Source organism: Polistes fuscatus, unplaced genomic scaffold (assembly GCF_010416935.1).
Source record: "Polistes fuscatus isolate 324 unplaced genomic scaffold, CU_Pfus_HIC Scaffold34, whole genome shotgun sequence".
Classification (NCBI taxonomy): Eukaryota; Metazoa; Arthropoda; class Insecta; order Hymenoptera; family Vespidae; genus Polistes; species Polistes fuscatus.
The window spans coordinates 283,644-306,176 of record NW_025113112.1 but is presented as its reverse complement, the minus strand read 5'-3'; the positions used below and the strand labels follow the sequence as shown (position 1 = coordinate 306,176).

The window sequence follows — 22,533 nt, the reverse complement described above, 5'->3', positions numbered from 1 at the left end:
TATGTGTACTCTTAACTATTAATCCTGACAAACTGTTATCTAAATAATAACGCCCTTTAACCCTTGCATCCAGATCAGAAGAAGAACGATCGATCATCAATCGTTCGTTTACATCTAGAAATATGTTATATTTGGTTTCATCTTGACGATATTTCTAATAAAATTAGAAAAAAAAAGAAGAATGTCAACAGCACACGGTGTTCCCAAGCGGTCACCCATCCAAGTACTAACCGTGCCCAGCGATGCTTGACTTTAGTGATCGGACGAGAACTAGTACTTTCATCGCGGTATGGCCGTTGACGAGAACAACACATCTATTAATTGCTCTTAACCATTGAATTCGTAGCACTACTATGGAAAAAACAAAAGAAAATACTACAAGACGCCTGATACGTACGAGTCTCGGAAAACACGGTTTATATGGAAATTTTCGATCGTGAAAAAGTTCAGACACAATTAATATGGTAGGTGAGATGGTAAGGAATCGTTCAGTAAATTGTTTCCTGTAGAAAAAAAAAAAATTTATATTATAGAAATATATTACTTTTTGTTTAATCTTGACAATCTCTTCTAATAAAAATAGAAAAAAAAAAGAAGAATGTCAACAGCACACGGTGTTCCCAAGCGGTCACCCATCCAAGTACTAACCGTGCCCAGCGATGCTTGACTTTAGTGATCGGACGAGAACTAGTACTTTCATCGCGGTATGGCCGTTGACGAGAACAACACATCTATTAATTGCTCTTAACCATTGAATTCTACTATGGAAAAAACAAAAGAAAATACTACAAGATGTCTCATACGAACGAATCTCAAAAAACACGATTTATCGGAAAATTTCGATCGATCTGGTAAAAAGATCTGACACAATAAATAAGGCAGGTGAGGTTGTAAAGAATCGTTCGGTAAGTGGTTTCGTGTAGAAAAAAAAATTATATTATCGAAATATGTTATATTTGGTTTCATCTTGACGATATTTCTAATAAAAATAGAAAAAAAAAAGAAGAAAGTCAACAGCACACGGTGTTCCCAAGCGGTCACCCATCCAAGTACTAACCGTGCCCAGCGATGCTTGACTTTAGTGATCGGACGAGAACTAGTACTTTCATCGCGGTATGGCCGTTGACGATAGTTTTTGCGGTCTATTACATTTTCGGCCGATTAAGGTGGCTAGTCTACGCTATATTCGCGAATGTATTAGGCACGGTATAGGTACATGAAAATGTTATATTTTCATAGTTTATCTATATTTATATTTTTAACAATATAATTTTTTACTTCTTAACTCTGTATTTTGTTTTGTTATTATAATTTACAAAGCATTGTCCATGTTTTAGAAGGACCGTTTACTAATTCTAATCTTATCTTCGTTAAGATGTGTTATTTTACATTTCATACGAATGGATATCAACATTTTAGGAACCTCTTCAAGTACCAATACGGCATTCCTATTTCTTGGATATAACGTAATCTAACATAAACACCGTTGTCGTCGCTTACTCGCAATCCGACCTGTGGACCGAATAGCTGTGGCCGGGAAGGCGCCTTCCGATATCGCAAAGTGTATAATTTAACATTATTTAGCATTAAATAAATTTTAAACTTTACTTTAACTTTTAAAATAAACTTTAAACATTAATCAGCAATTTTTCGTTCTACAAAATTTTAATAATTTTAAATATATTAGTAATAAGTGGCTTCATTATGAAAATATCATGAAAAAATGTAACTATTAGAGTAGCTAACTCGATTTTTTGGGAAAATGAACTTATGTAACTTTCAAAATAAATAACTTATTTGTACTTTAAAATCGGTAAAATAGTAACTTTACAATGTGTTTTTTAAATTAACGTTATTCACACACGCGATAAGCTTGACGGACACATTTAAATTGTATTTTTCACTCGTGCATAACTAATTGTTTAGTATAAATAGTTGGAAACAGCACCACTGGGTCCACATAACATTTTTTATTCGTTAAAAGTTATAAATGAATGTCTATTATTTCCGACATTTGTGCCACGTTTCGAAAATTTTAACCCTCGTGCGCTGTAAGCAATCTGCTGTAAGAAACTGGGGATGAACAATAGAAGAGCGTGACAAGTCTGTATTTTCTCCTCTTATTCCCATTTCTCTTCCATAAGAGAAAACACAACTAACATAACACGCGTAAATGTTAATTCACCAGAGAGATTTACTTGTCTAATAACTTTGCGAAATACATACACTAAATACATGAAACTAATCAGTGAAAGTGAAAACAAAAACAAAAACGGATCGTAACTTTTCATACAATAAAATAAATCTATAATTTTTATTTGTTTTTGAAATATATTTATTGCAATGGATAGAATGGTGCAATTAGTATCACGAGGTCTTCTTATCATTGATAAGTTCAATACGAAATTTACAGACTTTCTTATATGGCAAAATTACATTGAGTATGCAATCGATGAACTCGAATTAACAAATGACCAAAAAGTGCTTTTTTTATTAAATATGTTAGAATCCTCGGCTTATGGCATAATGTGGATGGTTTTATTTCCTACCGATCCTTTTGAACTAACATACGACCAACTTATATTCATATTAGAGAATTTATACTCAAAATTCAGGAACGAGAGAGTGCAGCTAGGTATCGTTTATATTATCGTGATCAAATCGAAGGTGAAAGCATACGACACTATGGATTTACTTTAAATCAACTAATTCGACAATGCAATTATGAATATATCGATAGTTTTTATTTGGTCAACCGATTTATATATGGGCTAATAAGTTATCGAATACAAAATCATTTATTGACAATACCAAATTTAGATTTCTTCGACGCAATGATGATCGCTTAGTACATTGAACTTTACGAAAATATGTGTGTTTCTTATTCGACAATACGATAGACAAAAGTGAATTATAAAACATCATAAATCAATGAAATACAAATTGGACAAACAAATCTATCGAAGGATTCAGAAGAACCTAGTAGTAGTTTTAAACAAATCATTTGTTTTTGAGAAGATAATTTTTTAATCAAATACCAACACAACGTTATAGGAATTTCTACTGTTGCCAGAAGCTCTCATAAATTTAGGGAAATGTTGTTTAACATTCGAAGTAGATCAGTTTTTCGTTTCGGATTAAAAGTTATTCGAAGTAAACAACAGAAAACACGCGACAAGGCTGCGTTTTCTTCTTTTAAGAAAAACCTAGCAATTAATCGTGACATTTTAAAATTCCAATTGTGGATTTTATCTTTGGTATATTAATATGTTAATATTCTAAATAATAGTAAATTACTGGAAATCAATGACGTTAAATGTTTATTGTTGTTTGGAAAAATAGTGTTCTTATATTTCAAAGCTTTTGAAACAAGAAACTAACCGTGTTTATGTATGCGACATTTCCTAATTACTTTACGTGCCAGTAATTAATATGTCTTTCGTTAAAAAAACATGCAACCACATGTTGAAGGATCAAAAAGAAAACATCATATTAAAGAAGGAAAACATACGATGAAATAAGTAAATTTTTAAATATAAATAGATCTACGATACATTACATTATTAAAAAATCGAAATCTAAAGGAATTATAAAAAATATAATAAATACAGTTCAGGTCGACCAAAGAAGTTAGCGGAAAGAGAATAAAGAACTTTGATCCATGAAATAATAAAAATCCAAAGATTACTGCTACAAAACTTGCAACAGCAGTTAACCAAAACTTTAAGGAAGGTGTACATCCATAATTATGTAGAAGAGTGCTACGTAAAAATGATTATCATGCTAGGGTTCTCAGAAAAAAGTCATACATTAGTGATATTAATAAGAAGAAAAGATTAAAATTCGCCAAAGAATTTATTAGCAATGATGTTTGTTTCTGGAATAAAGTAATATTTTTCATTATTAGTAATATTTTAAATTTCGATTCTCCAAATCCTTTTGTGGCTTTAGCAATCGTTACGTTTGTAAGAAATAAATCATTGGAATTATATACACATATATAAACATTGGAATTATTTTCGCTACATTCAATCTGTATCTCAACGACAATTTTTTCTTCTGTTTTAATTAAAGACAGATCAAGAAACAATGTTAACGATGCTGGAATTATCTTTCATTTTAACCTCAGTAATATATTCTTGATCACTACTATTTAAAATATTTCATGACGATTATTTTAAATATCGAAACGCGTTCAAACATAAATTTTTAATTTAATATAATTTTTTAATTACTGCGTAAAAAAACAATACAATCTTGTTATAAAACATGTGTATGATCTTTCGATTAATGTAAACAAAATTTGTCATTCAAAAGCATCTTCGTTGGATCATCGCATACTACCATTTGCTCGATGCATTTTTAAAAACAGCTAACGAGTTCGACTTCTCCTTTTTTTATTTTATTTTTTTTTTTTGAGTCAATTAGATCAAATCAGTCAAATTTATAATTAGAAGCAAGTTCATATCTCTTTTTATTAATTTTTGATCTTACATTTGTTTACAGATAGAACGAGTCTCGCCTGCGTTACAACAGCAACTGTTGCTGTCGCTACAGTAGTTTTCATCCTTTGGTGGTGGCGGAACCGTAAACAGAAGTATCAACTACCTTCGAAATGGAGGAAAGTAGGTGAACTTAGCGATCTCGTTACATATCCGGTAAAATCATTGGGTCCAATTAGATACACGACGATGGAGTGTACTGTATTGGGTCTCAAAGTTGGGTGGTTACGTGATCGGACATTATTGGTTATTGATATTAATGGACGCTTTGTCACTGCTAGACAATTTCCAAAAATGATGCAGGTAATAAAATTTTGTAAATAATTCTGTTTATTAATCTTCAGTAATATCATTAATGTTGAATAGTTTAAGAAATAAAAAAAATATCTAATTTAATTATAAATTATTATTTAAAATATGTATAAGGTAAAAGATCCTATAGCGGAACGACGAAGGGCATGTGACAGTTTATATTATTTAAGAAATATTTATTCAGCCCGTAGAATGAATTAATTTTAATTAATAGTTTAGAACAAACATTCAGATATACGATAAACATTAAAAATAAGCTTATCCAAAGTTTAATAATTAAAAAAAATGTTTTTAGAACCAGCTTAAAAGACTCAGTACCGGAACGCTAAAAATGACTAGCCCTAATAGCGGAATATGATTGGCCCAATATCGGAACAGTGAACGATAAAAGTTTCTCCAAATGAAAAAATTATGCTTTATCTAAATTATAATTAAGTCAATGAATAGTTGAAAAATTGAAGTTATTAATAATAGTATTTTATTATAAAAGATATAATTTTAATTATGAAAGACATAATTTTTATATTGAAAACGAAACATAAAACATTTAAAAATTGCAAATTAAACGAGTAAGTCATAAATAATAATAATAAAAAAAATATATATTTTCGACTTGATAATAAATGTAAACACAAGATTTTGAGGTGAAACTTTATAAATTAGTTTTAGAGCAAAATATTAAATACACAAATTTTTTTTTATTTTCAAAACTGAAGTTTATGTACTTACTGTATTACTTATTCAATCACAAATAATTTTTGTATTGCACTAGACCTTGCACTTTAACAAAATACATTGCATATGTCAGTTGATATTAACAAAATATCAAAATGGCAGACTGTTCCGGTATAGGGTCGGGCCAATTTCGAATGTACCGATAGACGAACAGCAAAAATTAATAATTTTAATGAATTTTTTTCATATTAACACTTAAGACTGTGAATTCTAAATACCTCTGCGGACACATAAAAAAAAAAAAAACTTTTGAAAAAGTTGCTTTTTACATTTTTTACGAGCTTAAGACTACGGACTGCTTTCTTAGCAAATTCCTTAAGGAATCGAGTTAAGTCATCGAATTAAATTTGGTCCTACAATTTTTATTTTTTTTTTAATGTTATTGATGGACTTGTAAATTTTACTTATATTCTATTTCATGCCCAAACCATTAAAATTTCGAAAAAATAAAAATTCTTAAAATTCCATATCATATTCAATAAGATATAATATAATAATGCTGAAATCGTTCCGGTACTGGGTCTCGTTCCGCTATAGGGTCTTTTACCTTATTAAATAATAGAATTGAAAAAAAAAAAAATTCATGTTAATTATTAACAGATATTCAATTCCAAGCGTTTCGGATTCAATTTTAACCCTAAATGCTCCTGGCATGACGTCGGTTTCGATAGATCTCGCACGTATTCCTGGAAAAAGTTTTCAAACCGCAGTATGGGGTCAAACAGTACCGGCTTGCGATTGCGGAGAAGAAGCAGCCAGATGGTTGTCGCGTTTTCTTCTTCAAGAAGACGTCGGTTTTCGTTTGGTCCATTATCCGTTAGATCGACCAGTGAGAAAAATACGAAACAAGGTCTTCCCTTTGATCGAAAACGCTGATAGCGTGAGTATTTATAAAAGGTTTTTTTCTTCTTTTTTATTTTCCTAGAATCAGTTGACCTTCATTACGACGATGACAACTACGAAAACATTTAACTGGAACGCGTGGAATTGCTTTCGTCAAATTTTCATACTTTTTCCATCAATTGTACTTTGTCATCTTGAGCTACTGTATTTCTCGCAAAATACAGTGTATCTTTTAAACATACTCAACGTATGTTGTTTTATCTGCTTACGAAGAATGCACGTGAAGTCATATATACGAATAATTGTTATTATTATGAATTTTATTGCTATTATTGTAACCATATATTACTCATCTAGTACATTAAAAATCGCGTTATGTGAATTGTGGTTATTGTTTTCATCGAACCTACAAATAATTTTGTTCACATTTATTTATAATTTATCGAACGTTTCTTTTTTTTTAACAGGGTGCTTATCCCGACGAGACCAGCTATCATCTTATAAATGAGTCGTCGATAGCGGATTTAAATTCTCGATTGAAAGAATCGATAACTTCGTCGAATTTTCGACCGAATTTTGTTATGAAAAATGCAAACGTTTACGAAGAAGATAGTTGGGATTGGATTAAGATCGGAGACGTTGTTTTTAGAAACATTAGACCTTGTACTAGATGTAATTTAACTACGATTGATCCTGAAACCGGTACTAAAAATTCCAAGGTCTAACCTTTAAATACTTTAAAAAGGTATAATAATTATTTTCTTTAAACAAATTTAATTTTTGTAATTAATTGCAAAATTGATTAGCTCGACGATGTTTAATTTATTTTAATCATTTTTCTTCGAGAACATTTTAATGTAGTTCTCATAAATAATATAGGATTTATCAATAATTTATGAGTGAATAATTTATTTCAAATATTCTAATTGATTACTTTTTTTTTTTTTACAGCTATAGGCAAATTGTTGATCCAAAAATTCGTCCCCTTATCGGTGAGGCTCCAGTTATGGGAATTCATCTTGCTTTGAGAGGGCCAAGTGGTATCATACGTTTAGGTGATCCAGTTTACGTAGATTTTCCGTAGGAAGAAAAAACGCCTGTAGACACACCGATGGGTTTCTTACGAGGATGAGATTATTTGCAACGAAGAAAATTTTCTTGTAGGAGACCATAACTCGTGACGTGATCAAATTAGAAGAAATCGAAAAAAGTAATCTTCCTCGTGTTTCCCTTATAATTTAACATTTTATTTCGGAAGAAAAAGAAGAAGTAGGTTTAATAAGAATTTTATTCGAAGTAATATTTCGGTATAATGATTGTTTATAAGGATTTACTATAATCGGATTGTACGTAGTAACATACGTATGTAAAAGAATTGTCTGTTAATTAGAGTATAACTCATTTTGTTGTAATCTATTTGATTACAACAAAAACAGATCTGACAAAATCAGATCTTTCATCGTTACGAGTATAATCGCACGATTAGCGAGTTATATTTTTGTAAAAATTGTATTATAATAATATAATTTAATTTTGGATATGTATAAAGTTTAATTACAATTTTTAATACACATTCGCACAATGCAGTTTTTACAACGTTTTAATTCCTAATATACTTTCTATCAAAATTTGACTTAATAATCCAATAATCTACTAAATAATTCTCGAAGAAAACAACTTTCCTGGAAACAGGGTATTTATAACGTCTTTACATGCACACTTTTAATTATAGTTTGAGAAAAAATAACATTACACAATACAATAATATTATATAATATAATATAATATAATTGTATGATTATAAAGGCCTTTAGTGATGGAATTGCGTATGATATTTTTTAAAGTATGGTATAATACATAAAAAAACATCGCAAATCTAGCACTGGTATCGCGATTCGCGCTCCTCCTGTCATTTTTTGAACATACGACGCACTTTCGCAACGGGTTCTTTCGTTTTGCCTTTTTATTTGTATATATTGAAGGGGGAAGTGTCTTCTAGTAAAGCAAAGTAGATTTATTTGTTCTGATTTATTTACAATGTTATTCTTAAATATGAATAACTGTATCACGGAAAAGTTGGACAAGGTAAAAAATAAAATAGAACGTTATGTTTTGATCTTGTTGAACGTTTCGTCCCTTTATTGGAACTTCTTCAGCAACTATAAAATATATTACATAACCTTAAAAATACATAGTTTATCAAAACATTTAATAAATAGTTATTAAATATTACCCCGATCATCAATGTTCAGAATCTCCTATGTATTAAAAAGAGATATACATTATTTGGTTTTAATAATAAACTACACTTTGCATGTATAAATCGTTTTCTTGGTTTTTTATAGTAAAATAACGATGTTATATCAGGGCTGTATCTAGGCTTCGTGAGTGAAATCATAAATCGTTAAATTCAAACATGTAATTAAACAATACTAATTTAATCTAGACTAGTATATAATAGGCTAGGTATCATTAATATTGTAGTGTCATCTATAATTACTGCGTCCTATTAATGATAGTTGAACTTTAAAATTTCATTATAAATGCTACTCAGGTTACTTATGTCTGTTTTGTAATTAACTGTGTTGTTATTGACCATGTGGAATATTTCGCTTATATTTCTTTTGAACCAATTGTTTTCAATTGGTTTAATCATTTCTATGTTGACGTATTCCTTTTTTGAGCAGCAATTATAGAAGGCACTACAATATTGACGATACCTAGACTATTATACACTAGTCTAGATTAAATTAGTATTGGTTAATTACATGTTTAAATTTAACGATTTATGATCTTACTCACGAAGCCTATATATAGATACAACCCTGATATAGCTTCGTTATTTTACTATAAAAATAAACGATTTATATATGCTAAGTGTAGTTCATTATTAAAACAATATAATGTATGTCTTTTTAATACATAGGAGGAGACTCTATAAATAATCCGTTATAAATAATGAAATCCTGCACGAACCCAGATTGGGTATCACACAAAATAAACGATTTAATCCCAAATCTGTTATTTTTGGAAGGAATGTACTATTTGAACGACAATCTTCTTTTATAATAAAGTAAACTTTCGTCAATAAATAGATTTTCAAAAGGATGTAATAACATTAGAAAACGGTGTCGGAGCTTATCGCAATTTTCTTTTATTTTATATAATTTGTTTATATCTGCGATCACATTGTTCGTATATAAATTGTAAGATTTATTTTGAAGTATTTTGGGAATTGTTCATATTATCATTCTTATCAAGGCTACTGCGATAACTGTTTGCCGTGCCCCGTCAATGAAATTTAGAAACTTTTCAAAGCATAATAATTGAAAATAATCTAAAACTGGTACCAAATAGAGTTAATCGGTGTTTTTATTCCCGAATCCTTGGAATTTAATTTATGAATAGTTGGCCGGAAAAAAAATCATTCGTTAATCGGTGTAATTTCTGTGATATTTTTTCTAGATTCAGATGAAATATCTTCTTCGTATTCGAATGTGCCGGATTTGATTTCTCAAAATCATTTATCATATTTCTATTACTTTTCTTTCGTGTCAAATTTGAATTTATCTCGTCATCCAAATAATTCTTATTTACGTCAATGCGTCTTTTTCTGTTATTTTTCATCATTTTAGGGATGAAATAAAATCTGTTCAGAAATTATTCATTTAAATACAGTTAATCAAGTGACTGAATATGACTCAACTGAATCAACTGAACTGAATAGATTTGAATCAACTTACTAAATTCTTCTAAGGACTAAGGGGTTTTTGTAAACATTTTTTCTAATTCCTCATATCAGTGGTGCTCAAATTATTTTGATACAAGACCATCCTCTCCACACTTCGTGTAAAATTTTGTCCCTTTCTCTGGATAGACACAGTAGACGTTTTATTATTTTTTTTTTAATAACATTATCTTATTTTACTATTTTTTATTGCTACATGACACTTATTGAAGAATATCTATATATTTTTTATTTTAACAAAAATTTCTCTAAATTTGGTGACCGGAAAACGTTCTCACGACCCTCGATTTGCGTACCACTGCGTTAGATCAATAGAAAACATGCGATCTCAAGAACGGTCATAAAATTTCCAAGCTTCGTTAGGAAGGGATGCATGTTATTGTCGATTAGGATCCAGTTGACGATCTTTGAAAATAACTTCATCAAATAAATACAGTAAGGAACAAAAGTATTCGAACAGTAAATATGTCTAAAAGAAAACGATTTGTATTTTATGTATTATTAACTGTAATACAATATATATAATTGTGCAAGTAATATATGTGTGTAAGTAATAATATAAATAGTAATAAAGTATAAATATATGTGTGTAAGTAAAATAAATAAACAAAATTTAATTATAGTATTATGTAACTTTCTTTTTCTGTGCTTTCTTATTTCTTTTTTTCGTTATTGTGAAGTAAGCTTAATAAATTTTCTTAAAAATTAAAAGAAAATTCTACAAGACTCCTGATACGTACGAGTCTCGGAAACACGGTTTATATAGATATTTTCGATCGTGAAAAAGTTCAGACACAATTAATATGGTAGGTGAGATGGTAAGGAATCGTTCGGTAAATTGTTTCCTGTAGAAAAAAAAAAAATTTATATTATATGTAACGGAGTAATATTAGTTTAGGATAGGATATAGGATAATCTAATCTTAGTTTGTTTTACGATAGAATAGAAAACTTATGGAACTATAGAATTCGTAAGAAAGGGTCCTTTTAAGAGAGGAATATAATATTTATTTCCGATCAAGTAACGTCTGGTGGTCTAGACTGTGGAGATTACGAGAACGCTTTGTACACACTCCCACTCTAGGGTGTTACGTAGATTTGGAAGAAAGACGGTTGATGACCAATAATGGGTCGGAAGGGGGACTAGGACCGCCTTGCGTACCCTTTACCCTCCGTCGGCGGTAGGACCGATGCATAAGAAAGAGAGTTAGTCTTATGATTGCACTTCGGAATGTATTATGATTAAGTATTAAGAAGTCTTATGGTATTATGTCGAGATATTAAGTGGTCGTATTATGTTGAAGTGATATGTGTTCTTATTGAGTGATTATTATTTCTTACGTCTTATGTGTTACGTCTTTTATGCTTTATGTTTTCTTACGTTTATGATTATGTTATTTTGAAGCCTTATGTTTAAGTGATTTTATGTATGATTAAATATATGTGTACTCTTAACTATTAATCCTGACAAACTGTTATCTAAATAATAACGCCCTTTAACCCTTGCATCCAGATCAGAAGAAGAACGATCGATCATCAATCGTTCGTTTACATCTAGAAATATGTTATATTTGGTTTCATCTTGACGATATTTCTAATAAAATTAGAAAAAAAAAGAAGAATGTCAACAGCACACGGTGTTCCCAAGCGGTCACCCATCCAAGTACTAACCGTGCCCAGCGATGCTTGACTTTAGTGATCGGACGAGAACTAGTACTTTCATCGCGGTATGGCCGTTGACGAGAACAACACATCTATTAATTGCTCTTAACCATTGAATTCGTAGCACTACTATGGAAAAAACAAAAGAAAACACTACAAGACGCCTGATACGTACGAGTCTCGGAAAACACGGTTTATATGGAAATTTTCGATCGTGAAAAAGTTCAGACACAATTAATATGGTAGGTGAGATGGTAAGGAATCGTTCAGTAAATTGTTTCCTGTAGAAAAAAAAAAAATTTATATTATAGAAATATATTACTTTTTGTTTAATCTTGACAATCTCTTCTAATAAAAATAGAAAAAAAAAGAAGAATGTCAACAGCACACGGTGTTCCCAAGCGGTCACCCATCCAAGTACTAACCGTGCCCAGCGATGCTTGACTTTAGTGATCGGACGAGAACTAGTACTTTCATCGCGGTATGGCCGTTGACGAGAACAACACATCTATTAATTGCTCTTAACCATTGAATTCTACTATGGAAAAAACAAAAGAAAATACTACAAGATGTCTCATACGAACGAATCTCAAAAAACACGATTTATCGGAAAATTTCGATCGATCTGGTAAAAAGATCTGACACAATAAATAAGGCAGGTGAGGTTGTAAAGAATCGTTCGGTAAGTGGTTTCGTGTAGAAAAAAAAATTATATTATCGAAATATGTTATATTTGGTTTCATCTTGACGATATTTCTAATAAAAATAGAAAAAAAAAGAAGAAAGTCAACAGCACACGGTGTTCCCAAGCGGTCACCCATCCAAGTACTAACCGTGCCCAGCGATGCTTGACTTTAGTGATCGGACGAGAACTAGTACTTTCATCGCGGTATGGCCGTTGACGATAGTTTTTGCGGTCTATTATATTTTCGGCCGATTAAGGTGGCTAGTCTACGCTATATTCGCGAATGTATTAGGCACGGTATAGGTACATGAAAATGTTATATTTTCATAGTTTATCTATATTTATATTTTTAACAATATAATTTTTTACTTCTTAACTCTGTATTTTGTTTTGTTATTATAATTTACAAAGCATTGTCCATGTTTTAGAAGGACCGTTTACTAATTCTAATCTTATCTTCGTTAAGATGTGTTATTTTACATTTCATACGAATGGATATCAACATTTTAGGAACCTCTTCAAGTACCAATACGGCATTCCTATTTCTTGGATATAACGTAATCTAACATAAACACCGTTGTCGTCGCTTACTCGCAATCCGACCTGTGGACCGAATAGCTGTGGCCGGGAAGGCGCCTTCCGATATCGCAAAGTGTATAATTTAACATTATTTAGCATTAAATAAATTTTAAACTTTACTTTAACTTTTAAAATAAACTTTAAACATTAATCAGCAATTTTTCGTTCTACAAAATTTTAATAATTTTAAATATATTAGTAATAAGTGGCTTCATTATGAAAATATCATGAAAAAATGTAACTATTAGAGTAGCTAACTCGATTTTTTGGGAAAATGAACTTATGTAACTTTCAAAATAAATAACTTATTTGTACTTTAAAATCGGTAAAATAGTAACTTTACAATGTGTTTTTTAAATTAACGTTATTCACACACGCGATAAGCTTGACGGACACATTTAAATTGTATTTTTCACTCGTGCATAACTAATTGTTTAGTATAAATAGTTGGAAACAGCACCACTGGGTCCACATAACATTTTTTATTCGTTAAAAGTTATAAATGAATGTCTATTATTTCCGACATTTGTGCCACGTTTCGAAAATTTTAACCCTCGTGCGCTGTAAGCAATCTGCTGTAAGAAACTGGGGATGAACAATAGAAGAGCGTGACAAGTCTGTATTTTCTCCTCTTATTCCCATTTCTCTTCCATAAGAGAAAACACAACTAACATAACACGCGTAAATGTTAATTCACCAGAGAGATTTACTTGTCTAATAACTTTGCGAAATACATACACTAAATACATGAAACTAATCAGTGAAAGTGAAAACAAAAACAAAAACGGATCGTAACTTTTCATACAATAAAATAAATCTATAATTTTTATTTGTTTTTGAAATATATTTATTGCAATGGATAGAATGGTGCAATTAGTATCACGAGGTCTTCTTATCATTGATAAGTTCAATACGAAATTTACAGACTTTCTTATATGGCAAAATTACATTGAGTATGCAATCGATGAACTCGAATTAACAAATGACCAAAAAGTGCTTTTTTATTAAATATGTTAGAATCCTCGGCTTATGGCATAATGTGGATGGTTTTATTTCCTACCGATCCTTTTGAACTAACATACGACCAACTTATATTCATATTAGAGAATTTATACTCAAAATTCAGGAACGAGAGAGTGCAGCTAGGTATCGTTTATATTATCGTGATCAAATCGAAGGTGAAAGCATACGACACTATGGATTTACTTTAAATCAACTAATTCGACAATGCAATTATGAATATATCGATAGTTTTTATTTGGTCAACCGATTTATATATGGGCTAATAAGTTATCGAATACAAAATCATTTATTGACAATACCAAATTTAGATTTCTTCGACGCAATGATGATCGCTTAGTACATTGAACTTTACGAAAATATGTGTGTTTCTTATTCGACAATACGATAGACAAAAGTGAATTATAAAACATCATAAATCAATGAAATACAAATTGGACAAACAAATCTATCGAAGGATTCAGAAGAACCTAGTAGTAGTTTTAAACAAATCATTTGTTTTTGAGAAGATAATTTTTTAATCAAATACCAACACAACGTTATAGGAATTTCTACTGTTGCCAGAAGCTCTCATAAATTTAGGGAAATGTTGTTTAACATTCGAAGTAGATCAGTTTTTCGTTTCGGATTAAAAGTTATTCGAAGTAAACAACAGAAAACACGCGACAAGGCTGCGTTTTCTTCTTTTAAGAAAAACCTAGCAATTAATCGTGACATTTTAAAATTCCAATTGTGGATTTTATCTTTGGTATATTAATATGTTAATATTCTAAATAATAGTAAATTACTGGAAATCAATGACGTTAAATGTTTATTGTTGTTTGGAAAAATAGTGTTCTTATATTTCAAAGCTTTTGAAACAAGAAACTAACCGTGTTTATGTATGCGACATTTCCTAATTACTTTACGTGCCAGTAATTAATATGTCTTTCGTTAAAAAAACATGCAACCACATGTTGAAGGATCAAAAAGAAAACATCATATTAAAGAAGGAAAACATACGATGAAATAAGTAAATTTTTAAATATAAATAGATCTACGATACATTACATTATTAAAAAATCGAAATCTAAAGGAATTATAAAAAATATAATAAATACAGTTCAGGTCGACCAAAGAAGTTAGCGGAAAGAGAATAAAGAACTTTGATCCATGAAATAAAAAAAAATCCAAAGATTACTGCTACAAAACTTGCAACAGCAGTTAACCAAAACTTTAAGGAAGGTGTACATCCATAATTATGTAGAAGAGTGCTACGTAAAAATGATTATCATGCTAGGGTTCTCAGAAAGAAGTCATACATTAGTGATATTAATAAGAAGAAAAGATTAAAATTCGCCAAAGAATTTATTAGCAATGATGTTTGTTTCTGGAATAAAGTAATATTTTTCATTATTAGTAATATTTTAAATTTCGATTCTCCAAATCCTTTTGTGGCTTTAGCAATCGTTACGTTTGTAAGAAATAAATCATTGGAATTATACACATATATAAACATTGGAATTATTTTCGCTACATTCAATCTGTATCTCAACGACAATTTTTTCTTCTGTTTTAATTAAAGACAGATCAAGAAACAATGTTAACGATGCTGGAATTATCTTTCATTTTAACCTCAGTAATATATTCTTGATCACTACTATTTAAAATATTTCATGACGATTATTTTAAATATCGAAACGCGTTCAAACATTAATTTTTAATTTAATATCATTTTTTAATTACTGCGTAAAAAAACAATACAATCTTGCTATAAAACATGTGTATGATCTTTCGATTAATGTAAACAAAATTTGTCATTCAAAAGCATCTTCGTTGGATCATCGCATACTACCATTTGCTCGATGCATTTTTAAAAACAGCTAACGAGTTCGACTTCTCCTTTTTTTATTTTATTTTTTTTTTTTGAGTCAATTAGATCAAATCAGTCAAATTTATAATTAGAAGCAAGTTCATATCTCTTTTTATTAATTTTTGATCTTACATTTGTTTATACAGATAGAACGAGTCTCGCCTGCGTTACAACAGCAACTGTTGCTGTCGCTACAGTAGTTTTCATCCTTTGGTGGTGGCGGAACCGTAAACAGAAGTATCAACTACCTTCGAAATGGAGGAAAGTAGGTGAACTTAGCGATCTCGTTACATATCCGGTAAAATCATTGGGTCCAATTAGATACACGACGATGGAGTGTACTGTATTGGGTCTCAAAGTTGGGTGGTTACGTGATCGGACATTATTGGTTATTGATATTAATGGACGCTTTGTCACTGCTAGACAATTTCCAAAAATGATGCAGGTAATAAAATTTTGTAAATAATTCTGTTTATTAATCTTCAGTAATATCATTAATGTTGAATAGTTTAAGAAATAAAAAAAATATCTAATTTAATTATAAATTATTATTTAAAATATGTAATAAGGTAAAAGATCCTATAGCGGAACGACGAAGGGCATGTGACAGTTTATATTATTTAAGAAATATTTATTCAGCCCGTAGAATGAATTAATTTTAATTAATAGTTTAGAACAAACATTCAGATATACGATAAACATTAAAAATAAGCTTATCCAAAGTTTAATAATTAAAAAAAAATGTTTTTAGAACCAGCTTAAAAGACTCAGTACCGGAACGCTAAAAATGACTAGCCCTAATAGCGGAATATGATTGGCCCAATATCGGAACAGTGAACGATAAAAGTTTCTCCAAATGAAAAAATTATGCTTTATCTAAATTATAATTAAGTCAATGAATAGTTGAAAAATTGAAGTTATTAATAATAGTATTTTATTATAAAAGATATAATTTTAATTATGAAAGACATAATTTTTATATTGAAAACGAAACATAAAACATTTAAAAATTGCAAATTAAACGAGTAAATCATAAATAATAATAATAAAAAAAAATATATATTTTCGACTTGATAATAAATGTAAACACAAGATTTTGAGGTGAAACTTTATAAATTAGTTTTAGAGCAAAATATTAAATACACAAATTTTTTTTTATTTTCAAAACTGAAGTTTATGTACTTACTGTATTACTTATTCAATCACAAATAATTTTTGTATTGCACTAGACCTTGCACTTTAACAAAATACATTGCATATGTCAGTTGATATTAACAAAATATCAAAATGGCAGACTGTTCCGGTATAGGGTCGGGCCAATTTCGAATGTACCGATAGACGAACAGCAAAAATTAATAATTTTAATGAATTTTTTTCATATTAACACTTAAGACTGTGAATTCTAAATACCTCTGCGGACACATAAAAAAAAAAAAACTTTTGAAAAAGTTGCTTTTTACATTTTTTACGAGCTTAAGACTACGGACTGCTTTCTTAGCAAATTCCTTAAGGAATCGAGTTAAGTCATCGAATTAAATTTGGTCCTACAATTTTTATTTTTTTTTTAATGTTATTGATGGACTTGTAAATTTTACTTATATTCTATTTCATGCCCAAACCATTAAAATTTCGAAAAAATAAAAATTCTTAAAATTCCATATCATATTCAATAAGATATAATATAATAATGCTGAAATCGTTCCGGTACTGGGTCTCGTTCCGCTATAGGGTCTTTTACCTTATTAAATAATAGAATTGAAAAAAAAAAAAATTCATGTTAATTATTAACAGATATTCAATTCCAAGCGTTTCGGATTCAATTTTAACCCTAAATGCTCCTGGCATGACGTCGGTTTCGATAGATCTCGCACGTATTCCTGGAAAAAGTTTTCAAACCGCAGTATGGGGTCAAACAGTACCGGCTTGCGATTGCGGAGAAGAAGCAGCCAGATGGTTGTCGCGTTTTCTTCTTCAAGAAGACGTCGGTTTTCGTTTGGTCCATTATCCGTTAGATCGACCAGTGAGAAAAATACGAAACAAGGTCTTCCCTTTGATCGAAAACGCTGATAGCGTGAGTATTTATAAAAGGTTTTTTTCTTCTTTTTTATTTTCCTAGAATCAGTTGACCTTCATTACGACGATGACAACTACGAAAACATTTAACTGGAACGCGTGGAATTGCTTTCGTCAAATTTTCATACTTTTTCCATCAATTGTACTTTGTCATCTTGAGCTACTGTATTTCTCGCAAAATACAGTGTATCTTTTAAACATACTCAACGTATGTTGTTTTATCTGCTTACGAAGAATGCACGTGAAGTCATATATACGAATAATTGTTATTATTATGAATTTTATTGCTATTATTGTAACCATATATTACTCATCTAGTACATTAAAAATCGCGTTATGTGAATTGTGGTTATTGTTTTCATCGAACCTACAAATAATTTTGTTCACATTTATTTATAATTTATCGAACGTTTCTTTTTTTTTAACAGGGTGCTTATCCCGACGAGACCAGCTATCATCTTATAAATGAGTCGTCGATAGCGGATTTAAATTCTCGATTGAAAGAATCGATAACTTCGTCGAATTTTCGACCGAATTTTGTTATGAAAAATGCAAACGTTTACGAAGAAGATAGTTGGGATTGGATTAAGATCGGAGACGTTGTTTTTAGAAACATTAGACCTTGTACTAGATGTAATTTAACTACGATTGATCCTGAAACCGGTACTAAAAATTCCAAGGTCTAACCTTTAAATACTTTAAAAAGGTATAATAATTATTTTCTTTAAACAAATTTAATTTTTGTAATTAATTGCAAAATTGATTAGCTCGACGATGTTTAATTTATTTTCATCATTTTTCTTCGAGAACATTTTAATGTAGTTCTCATAAATAATATAGGATTTATCAATAATTTATGAGTGAATAATTTATTTCAAATATTCTAATTGATTACTTTTTTTTTTTTACAGCTATAGGCAAATTGTTGATCCAAAAATTCGTCCCCTTATCGGTGAGGCTCCAGTTATGGGAATTCATCTTGCTTTGAGAGGGCCAAGTGGTATCATACGTTTAGGTGATCCAGTTTACGTAGATTTTCCGTAGGAAGAAAAAACGCCTGTAGACACACCGATGGGTTTCTTACGAGGATGAGATTATTTGCAACGAAGAAAATTTTCTTGTAGGAGACCATAACTCGTGACGTGATCAAATTAGAAGAAATCGAAAAAAGTAATCTTCCTCGTGTTTCCCTTATAATTTAACATTTTATTTCGGAAGAAAAAGAAGAAGTAGGTTTAATAAGAATTTTATTCGAAGTAATATTTCGGTATAATGATTGTTTATAAGGATTTACTATAATCGGATTGTACGTAGTAACATACGTATGTAAAAGAATTGTCTGTTAATTAGAGTATAACTCATTTTGTTGTAATCTATTTGATTACAACAAAAACAGATCTGACAAAATCAGATCTTTCATCGTTACGAGTATAATCGCACGATTAGCGAGTTATATTTTTGTAAAAATTGTATTATAATAATATAATTTAATTTTGGATATGTATAAAGTTTAATTACAATTTTTAATACAATACATATAATGAACAAAACATTCATATATCTGTTGTTAAAGTATATTTAAAACGCGCGGCTCAATCATTCCTGAACTTTCGAAATTTTAATGGAATCCGTTTTAGTCAAGTTTAACCCATACGGCAGCATTATATCAAGATCGCTTGGCGTAAAAATGTTGATATTGAACAAAATAAAAATGACAAGCTGAGAGAACAAAGATGAGTTCAATTAAAAAATATATTTCTTTAGGTATAATGACCAATTAAAAAATTAATTGAAATGACGTTGACTTCGTTGCATAGGAAAAAAGAAAGATATATAAGAAAGGTAGGTATATTATTTTTAATCATTTTAACAAAAAAATACTAAAAGAAAAAAGAAGTAGTAATATAATAATATTTTTACCTGTGCAAATAATTTCATGGTTTTTGATAATTTTGCGCTCATCAAAGTGATCAAAACATAAACTTGATGGTTTTAATGATTTAAAAGTTGCATCAATTCCTCATTCCCAGATAATTCGGGGTTTTTCATTTTTTGGAAATGTAAGAGTTCACAAAAGGAATACTAAATTTAATCATCGTATTTTTATCCAGTTCGATTATTATTTTATATAGGTTCACACATTCATTCACTCAAAAGCACAACCGAAACATACGATATATTACGCAGCATACTTTATTATATATTATTTTTAAAAAAAATAACACTTAAGGTTCTTCTTGATTTATTCTCAATCGGATTTTTTCACTCGATTTTGAATAATTTTTAACTTTATAAATGATTCATTTTAAAGAAAATGATTTAAATCAGTTTTATTTCTTATTTTCTCTAAAAACTATTTCAAATTTTGCGCCAAACGATATTAGTAATATGCTGCCATCAAGCGGTAGAACTTGACGATCAGTATCCCCTCTCTTCACTCCGTTGTATGCCGCACAGCTGGGCCAGCTAACCAGAAGTTTTTTCTTATTCTTATGTCGGACATCTACGAGGATACATCTCGGTTAGAAGCAAGATCATCTTATTATTATACTACACATGGGAAAACTCAGCGGATAGAGGCTACACATAAAGACCTCTCGTAAGACGAAATAAACGAAAACAAGGCCCCTTTATACGAGCGAAATATAGGCATCATCTGTATCTCCTTATACGAACGATATATAGACACCTCTTATACCTCTGTATATAAGCCAGGTAAGCTGCGAGAAGCGCCGTAACTATCGAGAGGTCAGATACGTGTTCAACGTTGCTAGGACGCTGTTCATTCCTTTATTACTTGTATAATAATCCAGGGTAAGGCTTTTCCCTGACGAGTCAATTAAATTTTTCTATTACTATTGGCTCGATTAGATTTTTTATTTGTTATTCTAATTTAATCCTTATCTTTCTTATCAGTAGATTATTACAATTACCAGAAGATTTCACGTTGGAGAAATTCGCGCGGATATATTTTGGCTTCTTCTGTGAGGTGTAAATTCCCGACTCCTAATTTAAGCGAGATTTCATCTGGACGATATTTCTACGCCGAGAACAAAGGATTTCGAGCCATACATATTTTCCGAACATCCACGCCACCCCAGCCTTGCCATTCGCAACGAGAGATTCGTAATTTAAGATAAGTGGATTTAATCCTTCCATGCGCATATCTATACTTGCATATATTTAGCGTATTGATGCGCATTTGTACGTGCATTTTGTAGCATATTGTATTCATCTTTTTCGGCTACTCGACATAAATTGTCGTATTAGAATTCCTGACAGAGACGAGAACATTTTCTTTGTATTGTCTGATTGTGAGTCGAAGCAGGAGAAGGGAGAACGGTCATTTTCGTCTTTCGAAGAGCATTTTGTCTTCCGACATAAAACGGTCATATTTTGGCGATTCAACTGTTTGATATCGATATCTTTGATGAGCAGGCATCAAAGAATACACGTGACGTATAGTAGGGATTGTTGAGATGTGTACATTTCTATTGTAAAGTTAAATGTATGTGCTGTAGCGCAAGAGCATGTGTTGGTGTACTACTGTTCGTGAGAGAGACGCACACATGTAAGTCTCCCCACTTTACTTCATGTAAGATTAGTATATAAGGGACAGCGACTAGCTGTATAGGGCTCCCTCTGTTAGAAGAACTAGATAGTTAAAAGAAGAAGATATAGCACGTGGCACGGAAGAACTTGTAATAGATATAATATATAAATTTATTAAACTTTTACCACTCATATTAAAAGATATTTTTCCTCATTATTTTAACATGGTAGCAGTCCATGGTTATATGCGGTGGTAAAGGTAAGTATATTCAAGAAGTTAATTATTCTGAATAATATTGTGAAAGCGTTTAAGAATATAAACGCAAAGAGAATCGAATCAACATGGCGGACGAAAGAGAATCCGAAAACCAAGGATTTCTATTACAAGTATTTGATGGGACTCATTACGAAAAATGGAAGTATAAATTAAAATTATTCTTGGAACTGAAAGAATGCAATGAAGTTATCGAACTTAATGAAAGGCCACCAACGATCACAGAAGCCGTATGGAAGAAAAAAGAAATAAAAGCAAAGAATTATATTGTGAACAGTGTAACAAATACTCAACTAGAATTAATTATTTGTGAAAGAAGTGCTAAAGAGATGATTGATAAATTAGATGGAAACTTCTTAATAAAAAGTAGTGCAGTTAAATTATTATGTAAGAGAAAACTACTTGATTTGAAAATGGATGAAAATGAGAATCCAACAAATTTTTATAACAATTTTGAGAAACTAGTAAACGAACTTAAAAATGCTGGAGAAAAGATAACAAACGAAGATAAGTTGAATTATTTTTTGTTAACACTACCGGAAAGCTGGTTGCATATAGTTGATATTGTAGATGCGTTACCAGAAAACGAAAAAACAGTGGAATTTGTTAAATCGAAATTAGAATTAGAATTTAGGAAAAGACAAAGTGAGAATCAAAATCCTAGAAGCAGTTACGAAAATTCAAACGTATTCAAAGC

The 22,533-nt window shown here is 30.3% G+C and overlaps 1 protein-coding gene, 6 non-coding genes and 1 pseudogene across 7 annotated transcripts; 2 read left to right on the top strand and 6 right to left on the bottom strand.

Moving 5' to 3' along the window:
* Positions 1-182: 182 nt before the first annotated feature.
* Positions 183-301, bottom strand: LOC122520435. The gene has a single exon (XR_006304537.1). It is a non-coding gene; the product is annotated as a 5S ribosomal RNA (ribosomal RNA).
* Positions 302-599: 298 nt separating this feature from the next.
* On the bottom strand, positions 600-718 carry LOC122520434. The gene has a single exon (XR_006304536.1). It is a non-coding gene; the product is annotated as a 5S ribosomal RNA (ribosomal RNA).
* Positions 719-1,008: 290 nt separating this feature from the next.
* Positions 1,009-1,127, bottom strand: LOC122520440. The gene has a single exon (XR_006304541.1). It is a non-coding gene; the product is annotated as a 5S ribosomal RNA (ribosomal RNA).
* A 4,918-nt stretch (positions 1,128-6,045) lies between these two features.
* On the top strand, positions 6,046-7,985 carry LOC122520423 (mitochondrial amidoxime-reducing component 1-like). The gene is given in 4 exon segments (XM_043640507.1): positions 6,046-6,062; positions 6,150-6,429; positions 6,860-7,137; positions 7,344-7,985. Coding segments are annotated over 4 exon segments (708 nt in total). The 3' UTR covers positions 7,477-7,985.
* Positions 7,986-11,761: 3,776 nt separating this feature from the next.
* On the bottom strand, positions 11,762-11,880 carry LOC122520433. Its single transcript, XR_006304535.1, has one exon. It is a non-coding gene; the product is annotated as a 5S ribosomal RNA (ribosomal RNA).
* Positions 11,881-12,177: 297 nt separating this feature from the next.
* LOC122520443 lies at positions 12,178-12,296 on the bottom strand. Its single transcript, XR_006304544.1, has one exon. It is a non-coding gene; the product is annotated as a 5S ribosomal RNA (ribosomal RNA).
* Positions 12,297-12,585: 289 nt separating this feature from the next.
* Positions 12,586-12,704, bottom strand: LOC122520432. The gene has a single exon (XR_006304534.1). It is a non-coding gene; the product is annotated as a 5S ribosomal RNA (ribosomal RNA).
* A 3,140-nt stretch (positions 12,705-15,844) lies between these two features.
* On the top strand, positions 15,845-19,514 carry LOC122520422 (annotated as a pseudogene).
* Positions 19,515-22,533: the final 3,019 nt, after the last annotated feature.